The sequence below is a fragment of the Cyprinus carpio genome, chromosome B16 (assembly GCF_018340385.1).
Source record: "Cyprinus carpio isolate SPL01 chromosome B16, ASM1834038v1, whole genome shotgun sequence".
Classification (NCBI taxonomy): Eukaryota; Metazoa; Chordata; class Actinopteri; order Cypriniformes; family Cyprinidae; genus Cyprinus; species Cyprinus carpio.
This window is the reverse complement of record NC_056612.1, coordinates 529,265-555,318: the sequence shown is the minus strand read 5'-3', so window position 1 is coordinate 555,318 and position 26,054 is coordinate 529,265. Positions and strand designations below refer to the sequence as shown.

Sequence of the window (26,054 nt, the reverse complement as noted above, 5' to 3'; positions counted from 1 at the left end):
ATGTGAAGCCTGAACTTTCGTCTGCTTTTTGTTATCCATCAAATGCACTTGTTTCTTATTCTGATGCATGTCACAGCATCCTGAATGATCTCTTCCTCTCAGCTGTAGTTAATGATTATGAAAACAGTGCTGGTGAACTCTGACCCTGCACTGCATTTCTGAAGATCAGCTCTGCTTTTTTTTTTTTTTAAAGTTCCATAAACCTGCATGAAACCTCTTATTTCATACAATTCACAAACATCTCATTACAGCACGGATAAAAAGAGCCCAATTACACACATTTACATAAGCAACATTTTGCTCTGAAGGTTTTTTTTTTTTTCCATGTAATTTCATTCAGCAGTTAATCATAGGCACTTTGTTGTCAGAAAATGCTATTCAAACAACACAATTGTTTATTTGAATATTTGTCCTCTGAACATCTGTTGACATTTCTTGTAGTAAACACATCCAGAAAATCTCTCGAGCGACACACTCTGCTGTGTCACACCTGCAGGCTCATGTCACACACTCCCATGCTTCAACGATAGCAGCATCATCAGTCATCACTGATTTCAACTCAATGTTATAGTTTAGTTTAGTGTGTAATCTAACTAACCAATTAATTAAATAAAGAAACTTTAAATGACAATGAGGTACAGCTCCCTCACAGTGACTGTGTGAGTAATTTGTATTGCGGCCAGGCACTTTGTTTGTTTTTGAACTCATTAACTACAGTTCAAAGGAATTTCCTCAACAGCACAGTCTGTGACGTGACAGACAAACTCAACCGCTAAAGAATAATCAAAGGAAAGCCATCTTCAATCTCAAACTACAGCAGGTCCAATGCTAGAGCCTTGAGGCACACCAAGATGAAGCAAAGCTTTCAAACAAATCAGAAAAAAATAAGGTTTTCTCTGGCAAAGATCAGTGCACTTGATGGGTCCAGTAAAGGTCCAGCAGTCATTATCACTGCGGGCATCTCTGACCATCAGGTCAGTTCCAGCATAGCATCTCTTCTGGGCTAAACTGATCAATGAAAGCGAAGCAGTAGCTGCTGCCCTCACAGGGAGGCTTCATTACTGCCCACAGACAGAGTTAATGAGCCATTCTTTATCTACTTCCTGTTTTTGTCAGGCCCACATTTGCTGAACTTGCTGGGACACGGCAGTAGCAGCTGATGTGTGAAGATATCTCATGTAAACACACAGTGATCAGTGTCGATACTCTCTTTCTAAACAACTGCTGAAGGCTGTGTAAGATCCGCTAGATCAACGTCCCTCAAGGATTTAGTTTTGGTGTTTCATGAGCCTGTCAACTTTTATATGTAAATACACAATACATACGTATATGTACAGGTGCCCTATCAGACAAACAACAGGTGAAGAGAATCACATTAACTATCAACCATCTGCTAATCACAGACACACACAATACTGACTGCCTTCATTTTCAACACTACATCTATTAGCCTTGTGATGACAATTTAATCGAGTTACATTTATTCTTCAGTGGCTGTCATTATACGCCATCTCTAGAGTACTGATGTCTTCTCTATGGACAGGTTTGGATATATTTCTAGAAAAAAATCACATGCTCAGGTGAGTGACAGTGCTGTCAGTGGGTATAAACAGCTCACTACATTACTATGAAATGATTGTTTATGTATCTCGGAGACAGAGATAATACACATCAAGTTATTCCAGTTACCACTGATGGCTGACACCAGTTCAACAATTGGACAAGTAACCTGAGGAAATGTAGAAGAGAGAGAAACTTCTGAGCGTGTCAAAGCAGAGTGTGATTTGAGCACCACTAAAGTCACTAAAGTGAGCTGCAAACATTTCCTGATCACACTTCCTGTTTGCCATTGGCCAGACAAACACATACCCCCGCCCTCAGCCTCACACCATTGGCTGAGTTAATGTTGATGTGTCGGGCTGCTCAAAACAAGGGGTCACATCTGCTGCTCTGTAAACCTGAGGTTGCTATAGTCAATGTGTCACTATAGAGATGACTATATACATTATAAAACAACCTCTTATTGTTTTATGTTCTTGCAGATGTTTATTAGTGTCTGATTGTGTTCTGTGTTCCTGTGGCAGCGCAAAAGGTTGTGGGTTCGATTCCCAGGGAACACATGTTAGGTAAAAAATGTTAGCCTGAATGCACTGTAAGTCACTTTGGATAAAAGCGTCTGCTAAATGCATATATGTAAATGTAAATGTTCTTGAGGCTCTTTATCAGTGTATGTCCTGACTGCTGCCTGCGATGTCATATTTGCTGTGATGTCACCAGCCGATCACTGTCGAAATAACACGTCATATTCCAGCCGCTGCCAGACATCATTGTCCAGGTATGACTGACCTCCTCAGCACAAACAGATCAATGTTTTAAAGCAGAGGTCAGCAGCCTACGGAGAGATGATCACTGGCACCTGAACAATAGCAAAAGAGGTGTATGCATGTCCCTCAAACCTGCACGTTGAAGTAGATTTAGAAGTAATCATTTCTCAGTCACACAGCCTGTTTTATTAAGTTAGGAGGTATAAACACAGTTAAAGTGTGAAAATTAACCTGCGTTCGTCAACAGATGGCATAGAAACACACGCGTCACTCTTCTTTGAGAACCCTAGAAATAGCTCACCTAAAGCTGTCTGTCCACATTATGGCAGGTAAACAAAGTATTTCAACACAGAACTAATGACACACATCTGCTGTAGAAGAGACGGTTCGCCGTCCTGCTCATGTTTCACCCCCAGGGGAAACAAACTCCCGCCCCACACACGACACACCTAGAACCGGTTCCAGATCACAGATCTCGCTCAGGCAGAAAACAGAGCGGTGCGTGACAGCCAATGCTATGAGCCACCAGCCATGTATTATACAACAGTGTGGACGTGTGTGAGTCAGCATTTGACAAAACACAGTGACTCATATCAAACAGATTAACGAGGCGGACAGCGACAGTCGATGAGAGGCGGAGACACTCTAATCCAGCCGGAATCAGAGCGGAGGAGGCGGGAAGGCGTGTGGCGGGATCCAGCGCGGGACAAACATCATCGAGTTTCAGCACACAAACAGCATGAGTCAGAGCTGCATGTGAGCAGAGCGTGTGTCAGACAGCGGGAAATCCCGCCAGTCAGACGAGATAGCGCGCCAAAACTACCCCGCTCCGTCTCTGCCTCACGGACCCTGATCCCGCGCCGCTCTCTGCTCCCAGGAGCGCATGTGAAACATTAACCTCACCTTAGTTTCACTGTAGTTACAGAACCACACACACGGCTCAACTTGCATCAGGAAAAGCAGCACAAATTCTGTCCCTACACGCACACACACAAAAAATGTTTGATTCCAGGGAAAAACAAAAAACCACAACACAAAATGCAAACAGACAGCTATGATAAAGTCCAGATGACTCATTCTAGAATACAATCTGTGGTAAATATAAATTGACGAAACTTGGCAGTTATATTTATTTTTAAAACATATGTTTGTAATAGTGCTGTCAAATGATTAATCCCATCCAAAATAAAAGTTTTTGTTTACATATTATATGTGTGTGTACTCTGTATATTTATTATGTATATATATATAAATACACACACATACAGTATATATTTTGAAAATATTTACATGTATATACATTTATATTTTATATTATATAAATATATTATAAAATAAATAATATAAATATATTTAATATAAAAACTTAAATATATACATGCATGTGTTTGAATTTACATTATATATATATATATATATATATATATATATATATATATATATATATATACACACACACACACACACACACACACAGTATACACACTTATATTACGTAAAGAAAAACTTTGGTCCCACTTTATATTGTCTCTTATACCTGTGTACTTACATAGTAACTAGATGTGTACATGCTATGTAACCACAGTGTAAGTACACATAGGTACATAGTATCTACAGCTGTAATGTTTGTGTAACTACACACATGTAACAACTCACTGAATGGTATGTGTAAGTACAAAAGTGTAACAGGACTAACAGCACTTTTTGGTAAAGAAAGTGCTACACTTTATATTTGATTTATCATGTAATTACTCTGATTACACGCTCAGCAGCGGCCAGTGAGTAGTTACAGTAACAAAATAAACACGTTAAGTTTTAAAAGGAGAGGAGACACTCCCCATTATCTTTGTTGTTGTTCAGTCAATCTCTTCTGCCCGGTCTTCAACACACAAAGACATAAAACGAAGGATAGGCACATCGCATTACAGACAAACACTGCTTTAGTTCTTAGTCTCTCCACACAGCAGAAGAAATCATTTTAATAACCAAGATCTTGGCAGATGCTGAGGATCTGGCAGGCTGTTATAACAGACAGACATCAGAAAGAAAAGACTGTTACGTGATCAAGCAGAGAATCTGGGCTTAAACATCAACTGCGTTCAGCCCAAGGACAGGTGAGATCACACAGTACTGAGAAACATAATGACTAACCACAAATATATTATCGCCTGTGAGGCTGTTTGTCTAGCGGACGCAACGGGCTACAGGAGAGAGAGAGTCTGCAAACATCAGCCGTGACTCTGTATCACACTGCATCTGCACGCTCACACACGCTTCGACGCCTCTCAGAGCACTTAGAGCGTGAGGAGACGAGAGCCAACGCTGTCTGGAGGAAACCAGCCTCAGTTACTGAGCAGTGCGGTGTCTTCAGGATCCGAAACACGAGTCAGCGGCACAAAATGATGCTGCACCTCTGAGGCCAACATCGTCATGTTTTACATGGATATGAACAACTGATCAAAACGAGAATTATTGAGGGGGAACAGAAATGCCATCTGACCTGCACATGGCACCAGACTCCTCATTCTAACCTTCAGCCTCAAAAGACTAAGACTCTCCACATCCAGAGATAAATGAAAACAAATAAATAAATATCCATTCATCTTTGCCCACCCCTCCATCAATCTTGAAATCATGAAACAAGTCGTAAAATATGTTTCAGGTGATTCCCCATCTTCCGAACAGATCCCCATCAGCGCTTCCATTAAAGGAGCAGAGGCCCAGATAGTTCTCCACACACCTAATCAATCTCACAAATATCAAAGGAGCAGAGGCCCAGATAGTTCTCCACGTCATCAATCTTTCAGGTGATTCCCCATCTTCCATTGTCCTCAACCAAGATCCTGACACATGCACACTCCTTCAGGACTTCACTAAAACTCAGATGTGATCTTCTGAGGCTTGGCTTCTGTTTTCTTGGACAGATCTCCACAGATACAAGTGTCCACAAAGGAGGCAGCTATAGGATCATCTTTACACCGACAAATGCAGATTCATGCTCTTCACGAGATGACGCTCATTTCCTGAGGTCTGCAGCATAATAGGATTCACAGTAAATAAAGCACTCAAATGACATCTGATAACTGCCAGAGGAAGTCTATTTTCTGAAGTTACTGTAAGTAAATGAGCTATTAGGATCAAACGCTGCTCTGGAATCATGGCTGCTGCTGGTGGGCTTCACGGACACACACAGAGAAGCGATCGCAGCGCTCGCAAACACCTTTAATGACTTCTCTGTGATATTACCAGAGCAGCAGACTGCACTTACTGCACATTATCACTGCATTCATCAAACGCTAGTGTCATTAGCCCTGTTCTGCAGACTGCAGTTCACTTTAATTTAGCGTGAGAGAAGGTGATTGTAATAGCTCAGGCTTTCAGGAGTCGTACTCGCGGAGGCTTAAACAGCTCTCAGACAGAATGAAGGGCCGTCGGAGCTGATGACTTCAGATTGGTGAAATTGTATTATAATGGCTCCTGGAAGGTTCAGAGGAAGCAGGATAAATGAGGTTTTTAGGCACATGGGTGCAACAAGAAAAGTTTGCAGGAGTCTTAAACAGGAGCCAATGATGGACGTCATCCATGAGATGAGCTGCAGCGCTGCAAACAGCATGAGAAAGCTTCTCCGTCGCAGCCCAGATGAGGTTCTTAACGAGCATGTCCTCCGTTTCAGTGTCTCATCTGTCCTAGTAGGGCTGGACAATTAATCGAAACCGAAATTCAGAAAATCGCTGACGTAATTTTCCCGTCTCACACGTGAGTGGTGCGCTAAAAGAAAGAATTTAAACTTATACATGCAGCGGTGCTCAACAACGTCAGTTTGAAAGCAGAAGACCTCAGAGGAGGGGCAAGAGTTACGAGCTTTTGTTTACAGCAGCAGGTTTGCACACCGACTTTTGTATTTGATGGTAACATGGCGGAGAAGTAATTCTGTGCTGCACTTTTTTAAAAACCGTGAGCGCTGAGCACTGAGAAGTGTTTTATGTGGATGGCCAGTAAGAACCTAGAGTACATACTTGTGCATAATGCGTGACAGAACAAGATCACTGCCCTGCTCTTTCTCTTAATCAGCAGTATTCTATTTACATTCATTATTTATGAATGTAATATGCAAGTTGCAAGTTATTATTTTCTACTTTTTACATTGCATTATTTAAAATGATAACATTTAGAAGAATTACAAGTTATTTTACACTTTTTGCATGCCAGTATTTAAAATGCATTTTGTTTGCAAGAGATGCTGGTTATTTTCTACTTTTGACATGGCATTATTCATTGGTTTATTTTGTTTGCAAAAAAGGAAAGTTGTTTTCTATTTTTTATTTTATGTTTATATTTTGGAAACTTTTTACAATAAAACTGAAAAGTGACCTTTTTTCATAAGGCGTCTTCTTTTCAAACAATGTGTGCTTTGATTTGAATTGTTTGAAATATTCAGTATATAACTGTAAATAGTTTGTTTCCTTCATTTTTTTTTTTAAATCACTAAGGTAAGAAATTCACTCTTTGTTAGAAAAAAATCTCACCTTGAATAGTTGAGTATATTTACAGTACAAACCTAATGAACTATGAGGGCTAAATGAATAAAATAAAATAAAATAAAATAAAATAAAAAAAAAAAATAAAATAAAATAAAATAAAATAAAATAAAATAAAATAAAATAAAATAAAATAAAATAAAATAAAATAAAATAAAATGAAGTTCTGCTGTGAGCATAAGTTTCGTGTCGAGCCGTCTGAAGCGACTCCGTTCCACCCGATATGGAACAAGCGCTTGACCCCATGACCTCCGTGGGGCTGAGGGTAAAGTGAGCCGTGTTTGTCTGTGAGGTGAAGGGGCAGAGAAAGATGAGCCCAGTGCTGACCGCTCAAGCCTCTTAAACACCAGTGATGGACGGCCACATAAGAATGAGTCAGTGTGGAATAAACACGGTTATCTGAAGCAGTCAGTTTTACCCAGCGTCCTCTAGGAGGGAGCACTACTGCACACTCACACTTCCATCTGACCCTAGCGCCACTAATCTTTCAGTGGATCATCAGTAACTCCATGATGAATGTGCTTTAAGACATTCAGAGAAATGCTCCAGAGCAGAAAGTCATAGCTTGAGAACATCCACAGCTGACCCTCAGCATGTGACCACAGAGTCACAGTAGAGACACAAGCACACAGCTAACACACAGCGGTCTCTGTCACAGCTCTCAGTACAGATGCATTTGTCTGCTCGTTACTTTGATTCAGTTGCAGAACATCTGGATTTGAAGCTCAGAGAGCGAGATGTTTCTGGCTCTGTTTTAAAGCACAAGCATCGATAGCTGACTGACCTCTATCATGTCCTCCATTCATACCCGTGTTTCAGCATCTCAGACTCAATGATTTGATCTCCAACAAATGCACTCGAGAACAACAATCATAAACAGTAATGAAGAGCTTATTAAACTCATAAAAAATGGCATTTGCAAAATGTCAAGATTTAATCGATACTACTGAGTGTAGTGTGCACTTCCTCCACCGTTACCCAGAGATGCAAACAGGTAAGAGGGGAGAACACTGTGTGGACCGGGGCATATACTCCACACAGAATTTATTTTAAAGATATCTGCTGCTCATGCAAATGTGTAGTTACTTTAAGGTATTTAAAAAATAAAAAATTATAACCTTAAATGTCCAAAACTGTAGCTTTTCAAAAAAAACAAAAAAAACAAACAAAAAAAAAAACAATTGCAACATTTTACAGAAATCAAGATTGAATATATTTGGTCAAAATCCCATGTTATGAAAGTTGAAGTGCTATGCAGGCTATTAAAGACAATATTGGCCGATTAGATGGCAATGCTGACCTTTAAATGCTAAATGCTCTCTCTTCACTGTTCCCACATCTCAGACCTCAAATACATAAAATATAACCCTTTTCAGACATATATTTTGAAGTAAAGAGTAAAGAGATACTAGAGATGCATGGATCTGATGCTCAGGACTGGAATCGGCTCTGATTCTGGTGTTTCTGTGGCTCAGGTGTCAGCCAGACGAGACCAATCCAAATCCCATTTTGTGTGTGTAATATTCTGTTATTAAGCCCCACGGACAGCACCATAAAGTCAAAGCCCAAGTGTTCTGAAGCCGTTCCATAGTTTAATGTGAGGTAAACTCTTCTCTTCATCCGTTCAGTGTTCAGACTGTGTGTCTCGTTCAGTTACGACAGTCAAGACGACGAAACTCTCTCCAAGAGCGCACAGAAATAAGTGCTTTGTGCCACTCTGTATAGGAGCTTTTTGTATTATAATACTTTTGAGTGATGAAAGATTATTTATAGCTTTTCTAGTTCTGTCCTATAAGGCTATTAATAATCTAATGTATAAAACAGTAATGTATAATAAATAGCACTCCTTTATCACAAAAAACAAATGTCTTTTAAATTTATAGTTTATATTTATATATAAATACATTTACTTGTTTTCATTAATGTATTTTACAACAATACAGATAGCAATGTGTAACATTTTACCAGATTTAGCCCTACATTTATTCACTTTTATTTGCTCCCCACTAAATAAAGTTATTTCACTAAATGTTTAGATTTTATACAGTTGTGCACTCATGATTTCACAGGTGACCCATTCTGATCTAAAGAAGTGATTAGTCACTGAAAGGTGAGCGCTATGTTGAACACATGGATGACAAACCCCAGCCTGAGCTCAAGTAAAACTCATCTCTGTGTGTTCTGTGTCCTCACCTCTCCTTCAGGAAGTCCACGACGCGTCTGAAGTCGGCGCAGCAGTACTCTCTCTTCATGTCCATCAGCACGCTGTCAGACGCCGACTGCACCGGCACGTGGAGGAAGCTGTAGACCCGCGGGTGCTGCAGGATTCTGCCCATTTCCTGAGGAACAACACAGACAGAGTCGTCACCGCAGTCCCTGTAGCACGCTTTCTCTCATGGTTCACAGGGTTTCACTGTAAAAACATATTTCTGAGCATGTATGCGAAAAATATCTGTGTATTTAAATAAATAAATAAATAAAAATCAGTTTGAAAATTAAGGTTGTAAAGTCTCTTGAAAATACCAATGGTATAACACATCTGAATTATCATATCATGAGGTCTTAAATTTGGGGATTAAAAAACAAAAAAAACAAACGTGAATGGCAATACAGTCAATAATGTGATTATTAAATTTCAAAAGGCTGTGATTTCATTAAATAAGTGTAAGCGCTGCACATTTAAACCGGTGCTTAACATTTACATTTAATACATTTATTCTAACTGATTGTCATAATCAACAGTAGATGTAACAGTAATGTTTATTGTATTGTGTATATATTGTGCTTATTTGATCTCCCTCATATTTTGAATGAGCAGCTGGAAATAATAAATAATAAAGTTTTTCATGGTTATTATTGGTATTTTGGTTATGTAAACAGTATATGGCAGTTAGTAATTTGAGTAAACTCTTGTAGCTTCTGTCTGAGCCGCCCGTCACAAATACATTTTACTAGTGCTGCCATAATAATCTGGTTCCTACAGTTAAGCAAAGAGGGCCTTTGAATAATTGCATAATTATTAAATACAGTTTAAAGCAGAAAATTTAAAAATCTAGTATACATTTGCATTCTAATAAACAAAATCATTTTGCTTGTAAATGTCTCCTTGCATTCCTTTAATTACGGGGAAAACACATCATTTGAAGAATTATCATTGTGACCCTGAAGATGGTTTTATGCGTTCTAAATGTTTCTACTTAGGAGCACATGTGACTCTGTGGGCAAAATATAAGACAGTCGCTGGTTTACAGACAAAAACCTCTATTTCTTGAATTACTAATATGCACTATATGCCACATGTGCAACTTGAAACAAGATTACAACTGAAATGTTGCTAATATAAAGCTGTTAATGAAGGGTCAAGCAGTGTGACGTGTGTGTGTGTGTGTGTGTGTGTGTGTGTGTGTGTGTGTGGAGAGCTTCCCTCCCACAACATAAGATCATCATAACTCAAACTAAATCTAACTACACCAGCGTTAACAACGTTTCACTGCAGCGCAGCTGTAAATCTGAACTCAAGTTCATCTGTGAGTGCTCAGAGAAACATCAAACACCTCAGAAAAACATCCACGCTAAGTTCTTGTGTTTTTGTTCCTGTGATGTGAGAACAGAGTCTTCCTTTCATGTCCCCCAAGAGAGGAACACAGCACATAGAAATACAACTGAACGGCAAACTCAGAGCAGATCCTGGCCATCAGTAAAGGTCAGAGAAGCAGATATCTATATCTAAATACCAGAGATCAAGAGGATAAATGACTGGAATAACGTCTACACTCTCCAAATACAGAGCTGAAGCACCAAGAACCAGCACGACACACTGAGACCCATCTACACCGAACCTGAGCTCATCATCACATCTCACAACAAACCTCAGACAGCGGTCACTGGACCAGCGTACATTATCATCTCAGACACTCACACACACACACACCTGAGGAGCTCCACACGTCTGCATTCACTGCTGCTCAATATTAAGATGCTTTTTAATGCTTTTTGTCTTCAAGGCCATGTTAAATTGTTCAAAAGTGACAGTAAATACATAAAACAAACATAAATGTTACAAAAGATCAAATAAATGCAGCCTTGGTGAGAAAAGACCAAAAACATTACAAAAGAAAATAAATAAATAAATGAATGAAAAAAAAAAATCTTACTAACCTCAAACTTTAAATGATTATAATAAATAATACATTTTATATATATATATACACACACTGAACATGCTCATCCAGTAATGATCTTAAATGTATTTTATATATACTGTATCAGGAAATGAATCAGTGAATCAAATCAATAAGTAATGAATAAAGCACAGCCGGTGTCTGTCTCTCAGTCTCCTTCAGAGGAAGCGCTGATTACTGCTCGTCATCACAATTAAACTCTATTGTGTTCAAGCCCTCCACCGCACCACGTGTCTCTGCGTGTGCTCCTACATTACACCATCAGAATTAAACTAATTAATTACTTTAAAGAATAGTGACTGATTACTAGTGGAGCGAGTGTCACGTGATCACAGACCAGAGGCTCCAAACACTGCTTTACAGCTGAACCACTGCAGACCCACTCCAGAGAGAGTGACAGTTACACATCTTTAATATGAAAATAAATACAAATTAAAATTTGAAAACAAGAAAGCAACTTCCTAGGTTTTAAGAATGTGACAGAGTACAAGTGTAGCAACGTCTGCTTTACAACGAAAGCCTCTTTCCAGACCCTTTTCTTCCTGTTTGGAGAATATTCACTGAACACAAACAGCGTATACAGTTCTGTGTCAGCCACACCACACAGATACCTTTTCTACATTTATTTATGCTTTGATTTGAATGAAAACAACGTGTGAGATGTGCCAGATGTGAACAGGTACTAGAGGCTAGTCTGTCTGCTTCAGGTTACTAACAGATACTCCTCCTCACATCAAACCTGATGAGACTGATGTTCAGAGGCTTGTTTTGTGTTGTTCTGGTCATTTCTGAGTGTCGTGGTCATCACCTCTCACTGGTCAGGATCATGCTGAGTTCACTGTAATCCATCCTCTAACCTGGAAGATTATGCAGATTGCTCTAAAGTGTTGAATATTCAGTATGAGAATATGGCCATTAGCTGACAAAGAGAAGCATAAATGCACTTTCATTTCCGAGCAGACGCACACATCCCTCTGGAGTATCAGATCCGATCAGACGCGATAGCCGGAGAAACACACAAGCGTTAATTAACAAACGCAATTATTCTTCATGTCTGTATGTCCTGCACCTTGTAGCCCAAAGCATCCTTTAATATGCATGCTATTTGCACAAGGAAAACATTAATTTATGTGCTTATGCTAATGTGTGCTCAAAACTCATTAGAGACGGGGCCTCCCACGATTCTGATCAGCCAATCACACGTCCTGTATGCTGAGGGGGAGGGGCTCTGGCAGATGGCAGACGAGATGAGTGACAGCTGAGCAGGGCAAGATGAGAACGATTTAACAGCGTCTATCATGAGACACATCAATCACTGATGATCCATCATCTCTCTCAGACACACACACACACACACACACACACACACACACACACACACACACACAGCAGATCCGAGTCTAAACAAGACCTGCTCTTCTCCTCGTCCTTCATCACAGCAGACGTCTGATCCAGTCATTACAGCTCTGTGTCTTAGAAGAGTTTCTCCTCGGGCTGGCGATGCTTACACACTCATTTATTCATGCAAATAAAGCAGCACACGAAGGAGGATGGAGGAAACGAACACAGTTCATTCTCAGATACCAAACCTGTGTTTAGTGTTTCTGTGTAAGTGACTCTGTTAGCCCTCCACCATGAGCACACACACATTAAAGTGTTGGCCAAAGCTTCAAACAGTGGCAAACCACAGCCCCAGTATCACCTCAATCAGATTATCTTCACCGTCTAAACAGTTCAGTGCAAACACTCATTAAACAGCCTCCTCTAACGAGCTCGACGGGATATAACACATACTGAGTGTCTGAACATTCAGCCTGAAGAAATCATTCTGAACTCTGCAGACAGATACTATTATTCACAAACAGAAGCATTAGTGACACGATAAGAACTAAAAAAATTAAAATCCGGAACTCCGTTCTGATGAAATAATGTTCAATGATGCAATATATAGAGTATACGTTAGCAATGGGACACCAAATCATGTTTTAATCATGTGCTAATTAAACTGCCACAAGAATCAGATGTCAGCTGTGTTTGATTCTGCTCTCAGAAGTACCAGAGACATGACAGAGCAGTGATTAAATCTCAGAAAGAATATAAACGGAGGTCTGGGAATGATGTGACGAACAAAATCTTTCTAATAAACAGTTTCATGTATATTTAGCTTTTAGATCAAAAGTTGTTAAAGATCATGAGAAATAATGTCACGTGTTTCCAAATGTTTCGTAGAGAATAATAATTAGGACCCTAACCCTTTTATCACATAAAACTCTAGTTTAAAACAAAATTATTAGAAATTTGTGTATTCAAGTTGGTTTTCGATAAAAAGTATTATCAATTACAGTATAAACCAATAAATATTGTTACAATATTTCTCACATAACACTGTACAAGCTGTAAAAATGAAATAAAATTACATTTCACCGCATGGTTTTGCAGTCGAAAGTTTCTCTAATAAGCTTTGTTTAATGACCGAGCTGATACTGGATCAGACAATATTAAAGCTAATTACATTACATCATGCATATATTGGTGTAATAACAGTCATTCTCTGAAAACGAATGTGTCCATGAAATACAACTCTGTTCACTTCACAATGGAGCAACAGAACAAATCTAATTCCAGCAATAAACGGCTCAAAACATGATTGTTCCATGACGAGTTGTGAAAGCAGACAAGTGGAGGCCAGTGACGGCGCAGGATCAGAGAGGAGAGTCTGATCACGCCAGAGAGACGCGGCCGGATCTGTGACTGAAGACCTGCGCCGCCAACACACCGAACACAAACCGCTTCAGAACCATCAGCACTATAGTCTCATCGCTTCAGTCCTCCAGCTACACTGAAGAACTCTCATCTACTGCCCATGCAATGCTACACTAAGCCCCGAATGGACAGACAGTCTCTGGCGGTTCATTAATATGAAAATGGCCCGTGTTTGAGAAGAAATTAGCGGCCGCTCCAAATACAAATGGTGGCGAGTCTCCAGAGCCGGAGCGTTAATTGACTGAACTGTGAATGTTCACACATCGCTCTCTAGATTCAAGGTCAGCCAGCGAGAGGCCTGCTCAGTTCCCTCACACCTTCATCTCATTTCTCTGTTTTACATCAGGCTTTAATTAGCCGCGGTTTAGTCAAGAATAACTATCAGTATTGCTCATGACTGGGGTTACTGATCTGAGCAAACGCGGATGCATTAAGCACCACAGACATGAATGACTCCTCAAATCATGTGTTTAGAGGAGACGTTTACTTTAAGACTTGGCCCTAGAAACCGCCCAGAACATCCTAGCAACCTAAAGATAAGCATCTTCATATACTGTCATACAAAAGTCTGAAATACTTCTATTTTTCCACCATAAATGATATTATGAGTTGACCCGAGAAGATTCACAGAACATCAATGGAGGTGTATTATCTTATATAGCATTAACTGGTGTTGCACAGAGATTTTACAGTGCGTCTGCCGTCTGCAGTGTGTGTGCGTTGCGGTTTTTTGTACGCACCCATGTTAATGGATCAAGGCAGAATTAGTGGGAATTATTCACAAAAAGAAGGTGAACGAAGGAAAGCAAGACCGTTTGAACACAAGGTCATCAGGCTTATCATCTGGGGTGTCTGTTCACTCTTCTAGTCATCAAGGTGTGAGGGTGCTTCACTGAGAGAGAGCACTACAGCGGATCAAAGCTAAGCGCTCTCAGAAAGGCCTGCCGTGACCCGCTGGACTGAAGCAGCCATGAATTAAACACATGCTGGCCACCAATTAAAAGGTTCTTCAAAAGGAAAAATGTGCAGGCTAATGTACTCCGGTGCACATTACGAGAGGACACTACTGGCCTGGAGGTCAAGGCTCGGATGGTGATCAGGTATACGCTGGAGCAGTGAGCACACGCTTGTATTTCAGTTTAAAGATATGATTTGAGAGCCTGTCTTTGGATTTCAGCAGCCCCACAGCTCTTATAGTATTCCTGTACGGTGCGGTGGGTCAGATTTCATGACTGCTGAATGAAGGCAATACACTTTGGCTTTGGGAAAGGTAGATTTTCAGGCCACCAAGTTTTGCTTCCTGAAATAAGATGACCTCAAAGAGAGATGTGTGTAATCAGCAGCAGATTAAAGTGAAAGTTGGGCCTCCAGCTCTTCTGCATTTAAACTGGGCTCTGCTTCTCACTCGCTCTGTTGATCAGACTGAACGTAACGGTGAAAACTCTCCTTACCTGCAGTGATTACACACGACCTGATCATTCGAAACTAACGAAGAGGCCGGCGTTCATCAATGCGTTATTCTCATTAGTGTTCACTAAGACATGCACCACTCCAAAACCCTGAACACAAGCACTATATGAATATATCTGTGCATGTGCACACCTGTCTGAAGGACGTATTCTCTGCACATAAGAGCTCAATTATTAGTGCTCGAGAACCATTTTCTTCAGAAAGAGTCAATTTTGTAAGTGAGAGGGGAAGGTTTCATTCTCTCTCACACCACGCTGATCAGTCCTCTCCTGTCTGACAGGTGCTTCTGCCATTTCAAACGCCGAACAGAGGCTCCATTAATCACACATCTGCTCTGCTAAACACCTCTAATGCTGCTGAATGACTCGTCAGAAAGAGTGTCAGACAGAATCACACAGTCATTTACCAGCGCTGCGAAAGCTCTCCACTCGCAGAAATCACTTAAGAGCCAGTAAATGGAGGGGATCTGGTAAAGTCAGGGGGATGGTTTCTGATAAGAAGAGGAAAGTTCTAGTGTTAGCGCGTCTTAAACCACCCTGTGATGATTTAGGAAATGGAAGCATGAGCTGGTGAGTTTTAAGACAGTGATTTCAGCCCATCTGTCTATATGTGACGTGATCTCGAGACACCACCTGATATTTCCATCACCGGTGAAAACCATTCTGTCTCATTCTTACAGAGTGTCTGACGCAGCCTGAGTACCTTCCATGTGCCTCACCTCCCGTTACAGAGACGCCCGCTGAGTGAACACTACACTCTGAGCCGCTCGTGCAGCAGAAGTCAAGAGAGATCGTCAATCTCTTGAAGAAAGAAGCGCAGCAGTGATCGTGAACTCGGCTCCGCTGCTTCCCGTAAGACAAACAATGACGTGCAATTAAAAATACTTGCTGAGCATGTAGAAATGAAATGAGGACAAATAGTCCAATGATGGCAATCAAATTAACACATAAAAAGAAATAACCCCCCTATAACACATACAAAAACACCCACACATCTAAAAATAACATAATTGTTATTTCTTTTCATTTAGGGGGAAAAAAAATCATCACTTTTTAATTTGAATGTAACAGTGCATAAACGAAACCTATACATCGGGGGACAAAATTACAACCTCAATTAACCCTCTGCAAATTAAAACTGCTTCTCCCAGCACTTCTCGGGATTACCAGTGTCCTCGGCATCTGGGGCTCGGGGGGGAGCGCAGGGCATTCTGGGTATTGTTCTAGAATGATGCGACTGAATGAGTCGCCGCTCCTGTGTGCTAGAAATCAACCATAATGATACGAGAGACAATTTAGGCCTGCTCACACAAACAAGAGAACAATCTATCTACACTAAAACTACTCAGACGCCGTAATAATTTGCCATTTACTAGGAACAAAAAAGTGAGTTCACCTAATTGAATGAATGTAGCACACACACAGTGAAAATCTAAGGAAAAGCCAAACACACTGCAGTTTGAAAGTACCAGACAGAGCACGTGTGCCTCATAGAGGTGTAATAGTACACATATTTGTATTGAAAAGTTTTAGTATGTGTCCTCAGTTATAATTCTCCTGTCAGATATGTGAAATGCTTAATGCATTTCAGACATGTTTTCCTCAGTGCATAACTTATATCTTACGCTTTATCGGTTTTAGCAATAGTTACATGACACCCCCCCCCCCCAGTGAACCAAATAAAAAAATAAAAGCAAAGGAACCATACAAAAAAAACAAAAAAAAAACTATTTTATATTTTTTCCCCACTTGCCACACACTGACACTATACTGAAACGTGACTTCAAAACCGAAGTAGAGTGTGAACCATAATTTTTCCGTGATGGTGCGCCTCTAGTGTATGATAGTAAGGTTTGATCTGCTGTAAGATCTTAAGAGTGAAGTGCACTATGGGTAGTCAGGTGGTTAGTGAGAGGAAGAGGACGCACCTCCAGATGTTCCAGGATGTACGGAGGGTTGGTCATGCCCAAGCGCAGCATCGCTCCCTCCGGGATCTCCTTCACCAGCTCCCAGAGCAGAGAGGGCAGGTCCGTGCCGATGTCCCTGCCGTACGCACCCGTGTCCTCGCTGGTCAGCCAGATCTCACAGACGCCCTCTGCAACACAAGACCAGTCATGCTGAACACATAAAGATATGCAATACAGAGAATTCAATGACAGCAGGTGTTTGTATTGAATAGAAAATGGCTTAGGATTTGAAAAAAAATCCCTCTAAAGCGACCATAGTTTCTAAACAGACAGGACAGGATTCTGAGCTGGGATGTTTCTGTAATACAGACCCTGACCTGTAAGTGTAGTAAGCAGCTCACTAGATTCATGCACAGCGCTTGACACTGGACTGTTCTTCAGAGAACTACAATGAATGGCACGTGTCCTTCTGTCTACAAATGGGAACCAGTTCAGGCAAAGGTCTGAGATAAACTCTAAAGCATCTCAGCCTCAATGTGTTCTCCAGAGCAGCAAATAATGAACGCTGCCTCATCGGGTGCTCAATCTTCCATGCTTTCCTGAACTGTGAGAGACATCGTAATGACGACTCTGACCGAGCATCAGCAGCCGGTCGGGAAACACTCAAGGCTCCATCATTTCATGATCACGAATCAAACCTGAGCGGCTCTGCTGGATGCTGCTTAACATGCAGAGACGTGATTAGCAATGCCATAATGAGACTTAAACATAGTGATCGAGTGAAAGAGAGCCTGTGTCTATTCTTATAATTGAAGTCAGCATTACGTCCAGATCAAGCCATTAGCAGCGGCTCTGATGGGTGTCCTTCTGCTTGCATTATTAATACAGTGCCAGCTAAGGGGAAGAGAAGGTTAGTGCTTCCTGAACATCAGCTGATCATTATAAAGCCGTTATCGCTCAGCACCATTCAGCAGCTAACAGATGATTCAGCATCGCTCCATCTGATCACAGCTGACCAAATGAAACGAGTCTGGACCGAAAATGACTGAAATGAGTGTGTGTGTGTGTGTGTCAGGGTGTGGATCATGCTGAATCTGACAGGATTCGACTGACTGTGATGGATAGAGCAAATATATGATATCTCGGACATTAGACTCAACAGATGGTGGTCTTCAGAGTCTGACTAACCCTACTAGTGTGTGTACTGATCAGTAAAAGTTTAACCCTCTGGGGTATGAGGGTGTTTTGGGGCTTGAGCAACTTAATGTATAAATCTAGAAGTAAATGCAAAAGTAAAAAGCATTTAATAATGTTTCTTATATTTATTGCATTTAAACATGTCTATGAAAGACTGTATTACTGGACTGTGTAAAAAAAAAAAGAATCACAATGCCGAAGTATTGTAAGTAACAATGTTTGGATTTTAAAAAAATCAAAATAATGGATAAATGTTGTGTTTGTAGTAAACAGCCACGGATCAGGAGCAGACTCCTGTGTGAAAGCACACACAGTCCGTGCTGCTTCTGCACTGCTTACATACCACACACAGACTGCATACACACTGCAAACAGAGTGTGTGTGAACTCGGTGTAAAAGCCCACCACACATACAGCTCATCAAATCAGGCTTGTGCTGTGTAAGCTATTGTGCAACAATTGCACGATTGTCAAAACCTTCACAGGATCCAGCTGTGTGACGCATCGCGTTGTGTTCTTCTTCTGAGGTTAATTCTGGGTTATTTCTCTCAGCGCAAACTTTTCGAACTGTTCGTTTACGCGATGTGGGCATTTACATGCGTGCACGTCTCACGTGGATGTTTAGAATCTGAAATGTGCGTGATCGCATTAGAGATAATGAGTTGAGACGGGGCAACTGGACATTGACTTGGTTTCATATGGATTAATTTAACAGAGAATATTTTTTGGACGTGACGTCATTAAAAAGTAAACATTTCAAGCTTTCTATACATATATTTCTCATGTCTTTGAGGCAAGTATTTGCTGAGATTCAGGTTGTTTTATTTGCGTGTCTGTGAAGAGAGGTGACAGAGACCGAGACGGCAGAGAGCACACCCTGTTATTTTCTTTATTTTACAAAAACACACTGTTTTGTTGTGATTATGTGTCGCCGATGACCCTTGCGGTTGGAGATAAAAAGGTGTCCAGAACAAGCAGGAATCCGTTGAAGTTAATTTTATAAGGCAGGACATGTCAAAAGTTCCACAGTGCAGAAAAAATAGTGCTACAAACCAAAAATAAACCAAAAAAAATAAATAAATGAAACTATACAATATTTACAGCAAACATGTACAAGCCAGCAGTCTACTGCTGCACTAAACGGACTTCTGAGGCTGCTAATAGCACACACTGTCCCTGGCCGTGGAGCTTGGACCACGCTCACACTACTTTCACCAGACCTTCACCTGTCTACTGATTACTTTGATCATCATCGTAATGTCTTGACCCCGCCTACAGAACACACCATACTATCGGTAAATCTGACAACATTTCACATACATCTAGACAAACATTTCTACACAAGACATACATAGCCTAAATGTAAACACAGTTTCTCCTAAGCAAAACAACAACACAAGACACAATCAGATTTGCATTTGTTCACAGATGTAACATGGATTCGCCCAGTGATGTCCACAGAAACCATACCGGTGTTTGTTCAAGTGGCGGGAATGATATGTATAAATAAACCAAGGTTTGAACAAATGATGCTTCCAACTAATAAGAATATCTATTGTACTTGCATCAATAAATGCCATAAACTGTATTACTGTGTCCCGTAGTTATTCGTAAACTCAAATGCTAAATTGGTAAACTGTTAATCGTTAGAATATATAACAAAACATGTACAGACTTTTACACTAGACTTAACACACACGATAACCAAACACATATAACAAAGACAACCCTTTTATGCCTCCCCAGCATCATAAAAGTCCTTATAAATATATGTTGTGTGTGCATGTGTGAGAAAAGAGGGAACGTGCCCCATCGTCTCTGTGCATGGTCACGGAGTAGCTCTGTGACATTATGACTATACACAAATAAAAGTAGACCCTTGCAGTTTCAAATGATACCTTATTCTTATCTGTACAATCAAAAATGAAGGAGTATTTTTAGTTCTTTTCACAGTCATCAAGAAAATATGAGACAGACCACACCAGTGCGGGCTTCGACCCCAGGGGGTTACAGCACAGAGGAGCTCAGACTGGGCAGCTTTGCCTACAGTAAAATGTCGTTGTATAGTGAGGGAGCCACGTCACATCTCTAGATCGAACACATCCTGAACAATGCCAGAGAACATGACCCAACTAGTCACCTAACACACCATCCCTGCGCCGCAGCTCATGTTTAATGTCTCATGCACAGGGGTCACAGCAAATGTGCAATAACACAGTCGTGAATCTCAGTCATAGGTGACTGCTTCAGCTGGGCCGGGTCATGGCACCACGGGACAATATAATATAAGCAACCTCACAAAACAGTCAATTAACCCCTGTGACACAGCGGGGAGGCTGGCATTAGGCATGTGGTGAAAACAGGATGAGCACACACCTCCCCAGCACCTGAACCCTGGGTTATGCCTGGATATGCGACATGTGCTGATGTCATCCGCATACGGGCCACTCCTTTTTCCAGCAATAAAGAAGGGGAATGTGAGCGAGGGATGGAAACGGGGCGGTGTGGAAAGAGCGTGAGGCAGGAGCAAGTGCGTGAGGATGTGTGTCGTTTCCGGAAACAGCTGCCCTGCCTTTCCTGCGCTGAAGCACTCAGCTCAGTCCTCTCTGTCCGTCCAGGGTCAGGGAGTCGACCTGACGCTCACAGGGCCGGGGTGTGTCCTTGTGTCCAGCAGCATCACTGCACTACAGATCCTGCTGACCCACGGTTTGTTATCTTAACCTGCTTTCATAAGACCGCACACGCTCTGTGAGGAAGCTGCGTTTTGAAGAACACGTCAGAGAGGATCAGATGAACTCACTGGGAGGTCATTAAACTGCACTGTTACAATACACAATACACTTAGCGCTTCAGTAAATATTTCCAGTGAAAATAAAGCTAAATTGCTAATTGGCTTTTACACAGACTTGTTTAAAGCTGAGCTTGGCCTGAGATTAATTAATATAATCTAATGTTCTTAAAGTGATGGTGTGCAAACAGAGTCTGATTCCATCAGCCCTGAACACAGTCCCACTGTAACCAAAAACCAAAGTCCTGCTGACCCATTTACTGCTGTCCAGACTGGACGTTTGTATTGAGTGGTGTTTGCCATGACAAAACTCTCCATCATCATTGCTTTGGTCAACCTCGTTCCTGGTTGTTAACAGAGACTCTGAGACCTGAAACGGATGGGTCAGATAAGACAGACATCCAAAATGTGTGTGTGTGTGTGTGTGCGTTTAATAATAATAATAAAAACATGGGCAAACTCCTCTTAAGCATCCTCCTGGAGCAGGAGCAGGAGTGAGAGGAGAGTGTGATCTAGACCAGACTCGATGGGCTGCTGGCGGTCTAATGATTATCATGCTAAGACAGCGGGGAGGGGAGACGCTTGTGTGTCTTGTCTGAATATTTACAGCAATAATGAGCCGTACCAGATCATCCCTATCTCACTCACTGCTGTTTTTACATAATCCGGCCCAATGTTGTTTCTCTCAATCTGCATGATAAACATCTGCTGACCGCAGGCTAGACTCTGTAGATCTGTATTCACACACAGATTAGTTTAGTCACAGGCACGTCTTCCTCTGTTCACCATCTACAACACATTCACAACCGCTCTCGTCTGATCCAGCGGGTCTGTAGTTATCACTGATGAGGCAGAGGCTCATAAAGCATTCACAGCTCACACTGCTGAAGCTGCTGATGATACTCGTCCATTCAGACACACACAGAAAGCACTTCTGAGAGCACACTGTGCCAACAAATCACCAACACATCTCAGAGATCCCACCGGAAAACCTTATATATATAACCTTATTTAAAACCTTATATATCATTGCTCTTTTGTTGTTTTTGATTGCTTCCATTGTCCTCATTTGTAAGTCGCTTTGGATAAAAGCGTCTGCTAAATGACTAAATGTAAATGTAAATGTAATGTAAAACCTGAGCTGTTCATAGACTCCAGTGTAACTTTGTGTTAATGAAGCAAGTACATGAAGAACTGAATATCATCCGTTTTCAAAAGGACCCGAGCAGTGGCCTGTGTCTCACCAGAGGGTGAACACTCCAGTGTCATATCACATGATGTCTGCATATAATAAATGATATTAAAAAAGCATTCTTTTTAAAGTATGTCAGGTAATGAGCAACAGTTGATGGAAATCTCCTGTGAGCCTAACCCTGGTCTAGACTGAGGAGCAGCGAGACGTGCGGCCGACGCTCAAGAAGTCGGTTTAGGCTGGTGCAGGAACAGACTCCAGGAACACAGGATGATTGTTATATCTTCAGCACAGCAGTAACGAGAGCACTGAATCACACGACGCATGTGTGTCTTTTGTAAGACCATACAGACGCTACTGTACTGCTCACACACACACACACACATCAGATACACCCCCATCAGCATCTCATGTTTCTGCTCATCCTCTGAGCTCAGATGCCGTCGCAACAAACCCCAAGATCCCCCACAGGGCCGTACCATTTCATTTACTCTGTTACAAGCCAATTCATTAGCTAAGAAATGCACTCTGGCCCGTAATTTGCATAAAAATTAGCTGTGATAATTGGCATAGATTTTTTTTAACAAATCTGAGTGTGTATGTGTGACGCCGCAGCACATGTCCTTCAGACCACTGGTGGCTTTACTCGGGAGCAAAGCTGAAATGGTGACACTGTTACTGCACAGATGCAGCAGTGCTGCGAGATCCAGTGAGAAGCAGTTGAATTCACCGCACAATGACAAAGCTGCAGCGAGATTTACTGAGAAGTATTCAAATTCTGCACAGAAATCTCTGATATAAACAGCGCTGACATGCGTCAGGAAACCAGAAGCAGTAATGCTAACTGTTCTGTTGTGGTAGAAATACTCGAATGTATTACATCATTCATTTCAGGGTTTGCACAACCTTCTGAGAGAGAAATTCAAGCACTTTTCAATGACTTTCAAGCATTTCACACAGCTATTTCCAGCACTTCAATGCTCTAAAATGATCCAGTTTGAATGTTATCTTAATGGGATGAACAAAATATACTTTGTGGTAAACATACATTTATGTAAAATTTTAAAAAATACATCAAATCACAATTATAACCAGTAGACAGCTGCAGAGGAGCACTTTTTGGCTTATTAGTCATTCATTTATGTTTTTTCTCTATATTTTGAAATTATACAATCACTATTATAAAATATCAAATCATCAAGAAATCAGACTTTTAGAATTTGTCACTTTTTTTGTGTATGACAAACTTTTCTTCGATTTGCTACTATATCACACACAATCACTGAAGTTGCTCAGTTCCGTATGCTAGAAAAATAATAGTCCATTTAATAAGAGTGGAATATATAGAGTTTCTATATATAAAAACTAGATTTTGCACCTGTTACTGTTGTTAATAAAAGTACATTTTGTATGCATCTTAACTCAAGCTTTGTGCTTTACTGTCAAATCTGTATAAACTGTATTTATTAATGCAAACCAATAGTGATTTTAAGATTAAATGAACACCCCCACCCCCCACACCCTCTGTAGAACTCAGCGGCGCTGCTCTCAGATGTTAGTCTGGAGCCCTGAACAGATGATTTTTGATTTTTCTTTGCTTCTGTGAGTCAGTGAAGGAGGAAGTTCATGCAGATTTGGGGTTAAACTGATGTGTCGTGTTGGTTATTTAGCAATGGCCTGAAATGTTTCTCATCCGATCAGGAACCTCAGAACAATTTATTAATATGCAGTATAAAAGATGAGCCACGATGAGTCAATTAAACAAAGGAAAACTAGGAATAATAACAACAGAGCCAATCAGAGCTTCTGATGTGTGTGTGTGTGTGTGTGTGTGTGTGTGCTGAGGATTCATGATGACCGAGCTTCCCTGACCTTTAGCTCTTAAACACCTCGCCGCATCTCTGCCATTCATCCAGTGCTGAGGACTTTCACAAAACGAAAAAGATTTAACTAACACGCTAACTCGCTCAGAACCCACCGGTCCTGATCTGCATTAGCGTCACGCTCACAGTGTAAAGAAACTGTGAAACAAAGCCTTTGGTTTCTGGCTGTTTTCTGTGACTGAAGGCGTGAATGGCCGGGTCGGTGTCGTCCTACGTGTCACAGCACAGAACATTTAATTCCATCCATTTTCTCCATAATTTGCCATCACACAGTGGAGCAGGAAACTGAATTGTAAATCATTCTCACAATGCATGTGTCCAAGAGCAGCTGAATGACAATTCAGACATTTCAGGCAGACGTGACATTTAAGGAAACAGAATACAGACATTACTTGGTTTGGACAAAACAACAGCCGCTCGTTCAGGACGACACCAAATGGACTGTCAGAGTCTGAAGCATCTGTTCAGTTCATCAAGCTCAAAATGAAAAAAATCAGTGATGTGACTCGCTTTAGGAGACGAGCTGAAGAAACGAACATTGAAAATCTACCTGAAGTTAGAACCTTGGTTTTGTTGGACTTTAACACAAAGCAAAAACTGTCTGTTTAAACAGATAACCACTTTAACTTGTCCTGCAATAACCCCCTGTTCCAATAGAAAACAGAGGAAAGGAGAATTTACATGCATTAATTATTTAGTAATTCAAACTGATGAAAACTGTTGGAAAAAAAGTGCAAGGCTGTTACTGTTGGACAATATCATTACAGCCTTCATCTGCTGAAATAAATGAAAAAAAAAAACAAAAAAAGCAATGCAAGGATTCAGCAGAAACAAGAATTTTGATTCTATCACACATAACTTAGTTAAGAGTTATTAGTGAAAATATAACGTTGGTTATTACAGTGCCATATTAGACAAGTCACATTAGCTCCCTCTAGTGGTACACAGAGGAATCACTAAATTAAACATAAATTAAAGTTAAAACACAAATACATTTTAGTTTTAATCTTTATTTGTTTTTTTGTTTTTTCTTTTGTTTTTTTTTTAGTACAGTATAGTTTTTCTTTAACTTCTAGGTACAACACAGTTTAAGAATCATTTTTTACATATTTTTATTTTTTATTTACCTGTCTGTAAGCACAGTGCAGTGTAAATATTGTGTATTTACTGTGTCTTTACAATGTTAAAGTGTCTGACAACAATAAATATTCTTATTAGGAATAAAACTGTCTGGTTTTTGAACTGTGCAGAGCTGTAGCTGAATAGTTACGCTACTGTATTGTAATGTTAGTCATTATGGTGGTACTTAGAGAGCCAAATATTTGGTGTTAAAAGTTTGAGAATCACTGTATTAGAGTATACATATAAAGATATCCAAAAAAGATTCATAACACTTTTCAACTTCACTGATCAAAGAGCTCTGGCGTTATTAGGGGTTTTGTTTTATTAGGGATCAGCTGTTTATAGGTGTAGTTTTGACTTGCCTCCGGCGCATGAACCTCTAAATATCCAAACACAGCATTAAAAGAATTAGTCAAACCATTTCAGGGAGTGAACAGAAGACTGATATATCCCCATCATAACTGTGTGAACGTTCACTATATTCAGAGTAACCCGTGTGACATGGACTGATATTTCCTCCAGAAGCACACAAGGGTTTGAGGGCGTCTGCGTCTGGTGACTCCATCTCAAGCTCTTCACATCAGAAGTTCAGCGCCTCACAAAAGCCTGGCCTCTTCCAACAGAGGTGAGAAATAAAAACCTAATAGGATTTCTCCCCGGCTTTGACAGAAAGAGAGAGAAAGATAATAAC

The 26,054-nt window shown here is 40.6% G+C and overlaps 1 protein-coding gene across 2 annotated transcripts in view; it reads right to left on the bottom strand.

The window, feature by feature from the left end:
* cdkal1 (CDK5 regulatory subunit associated protein 1-like 1) overlaps positions 1–26,054 on the bottom strand; it is a 247,966-nt gene that overhangs the window by 68,269 nt on the left and 153,643 nt on the right. For both annotated transcript variants that reach the window (XM_042740258.1, XM_042740257.1), the window contains exons 9-10: positions 17,204–17,370; positions 9,056–9,201 (exon numbers count right to left, since the gene is read on the bottom strand). In XM_042740258.1, the coding sequence (XP_042596192.1) occupies positions 9,056–9,201; positions 17,204–17,370 (313 nt within the window). The remainder of the gene's footprint in view (positions 1–9,055; positions 9,202–17,203; positions 17,371–26,054) is intronic.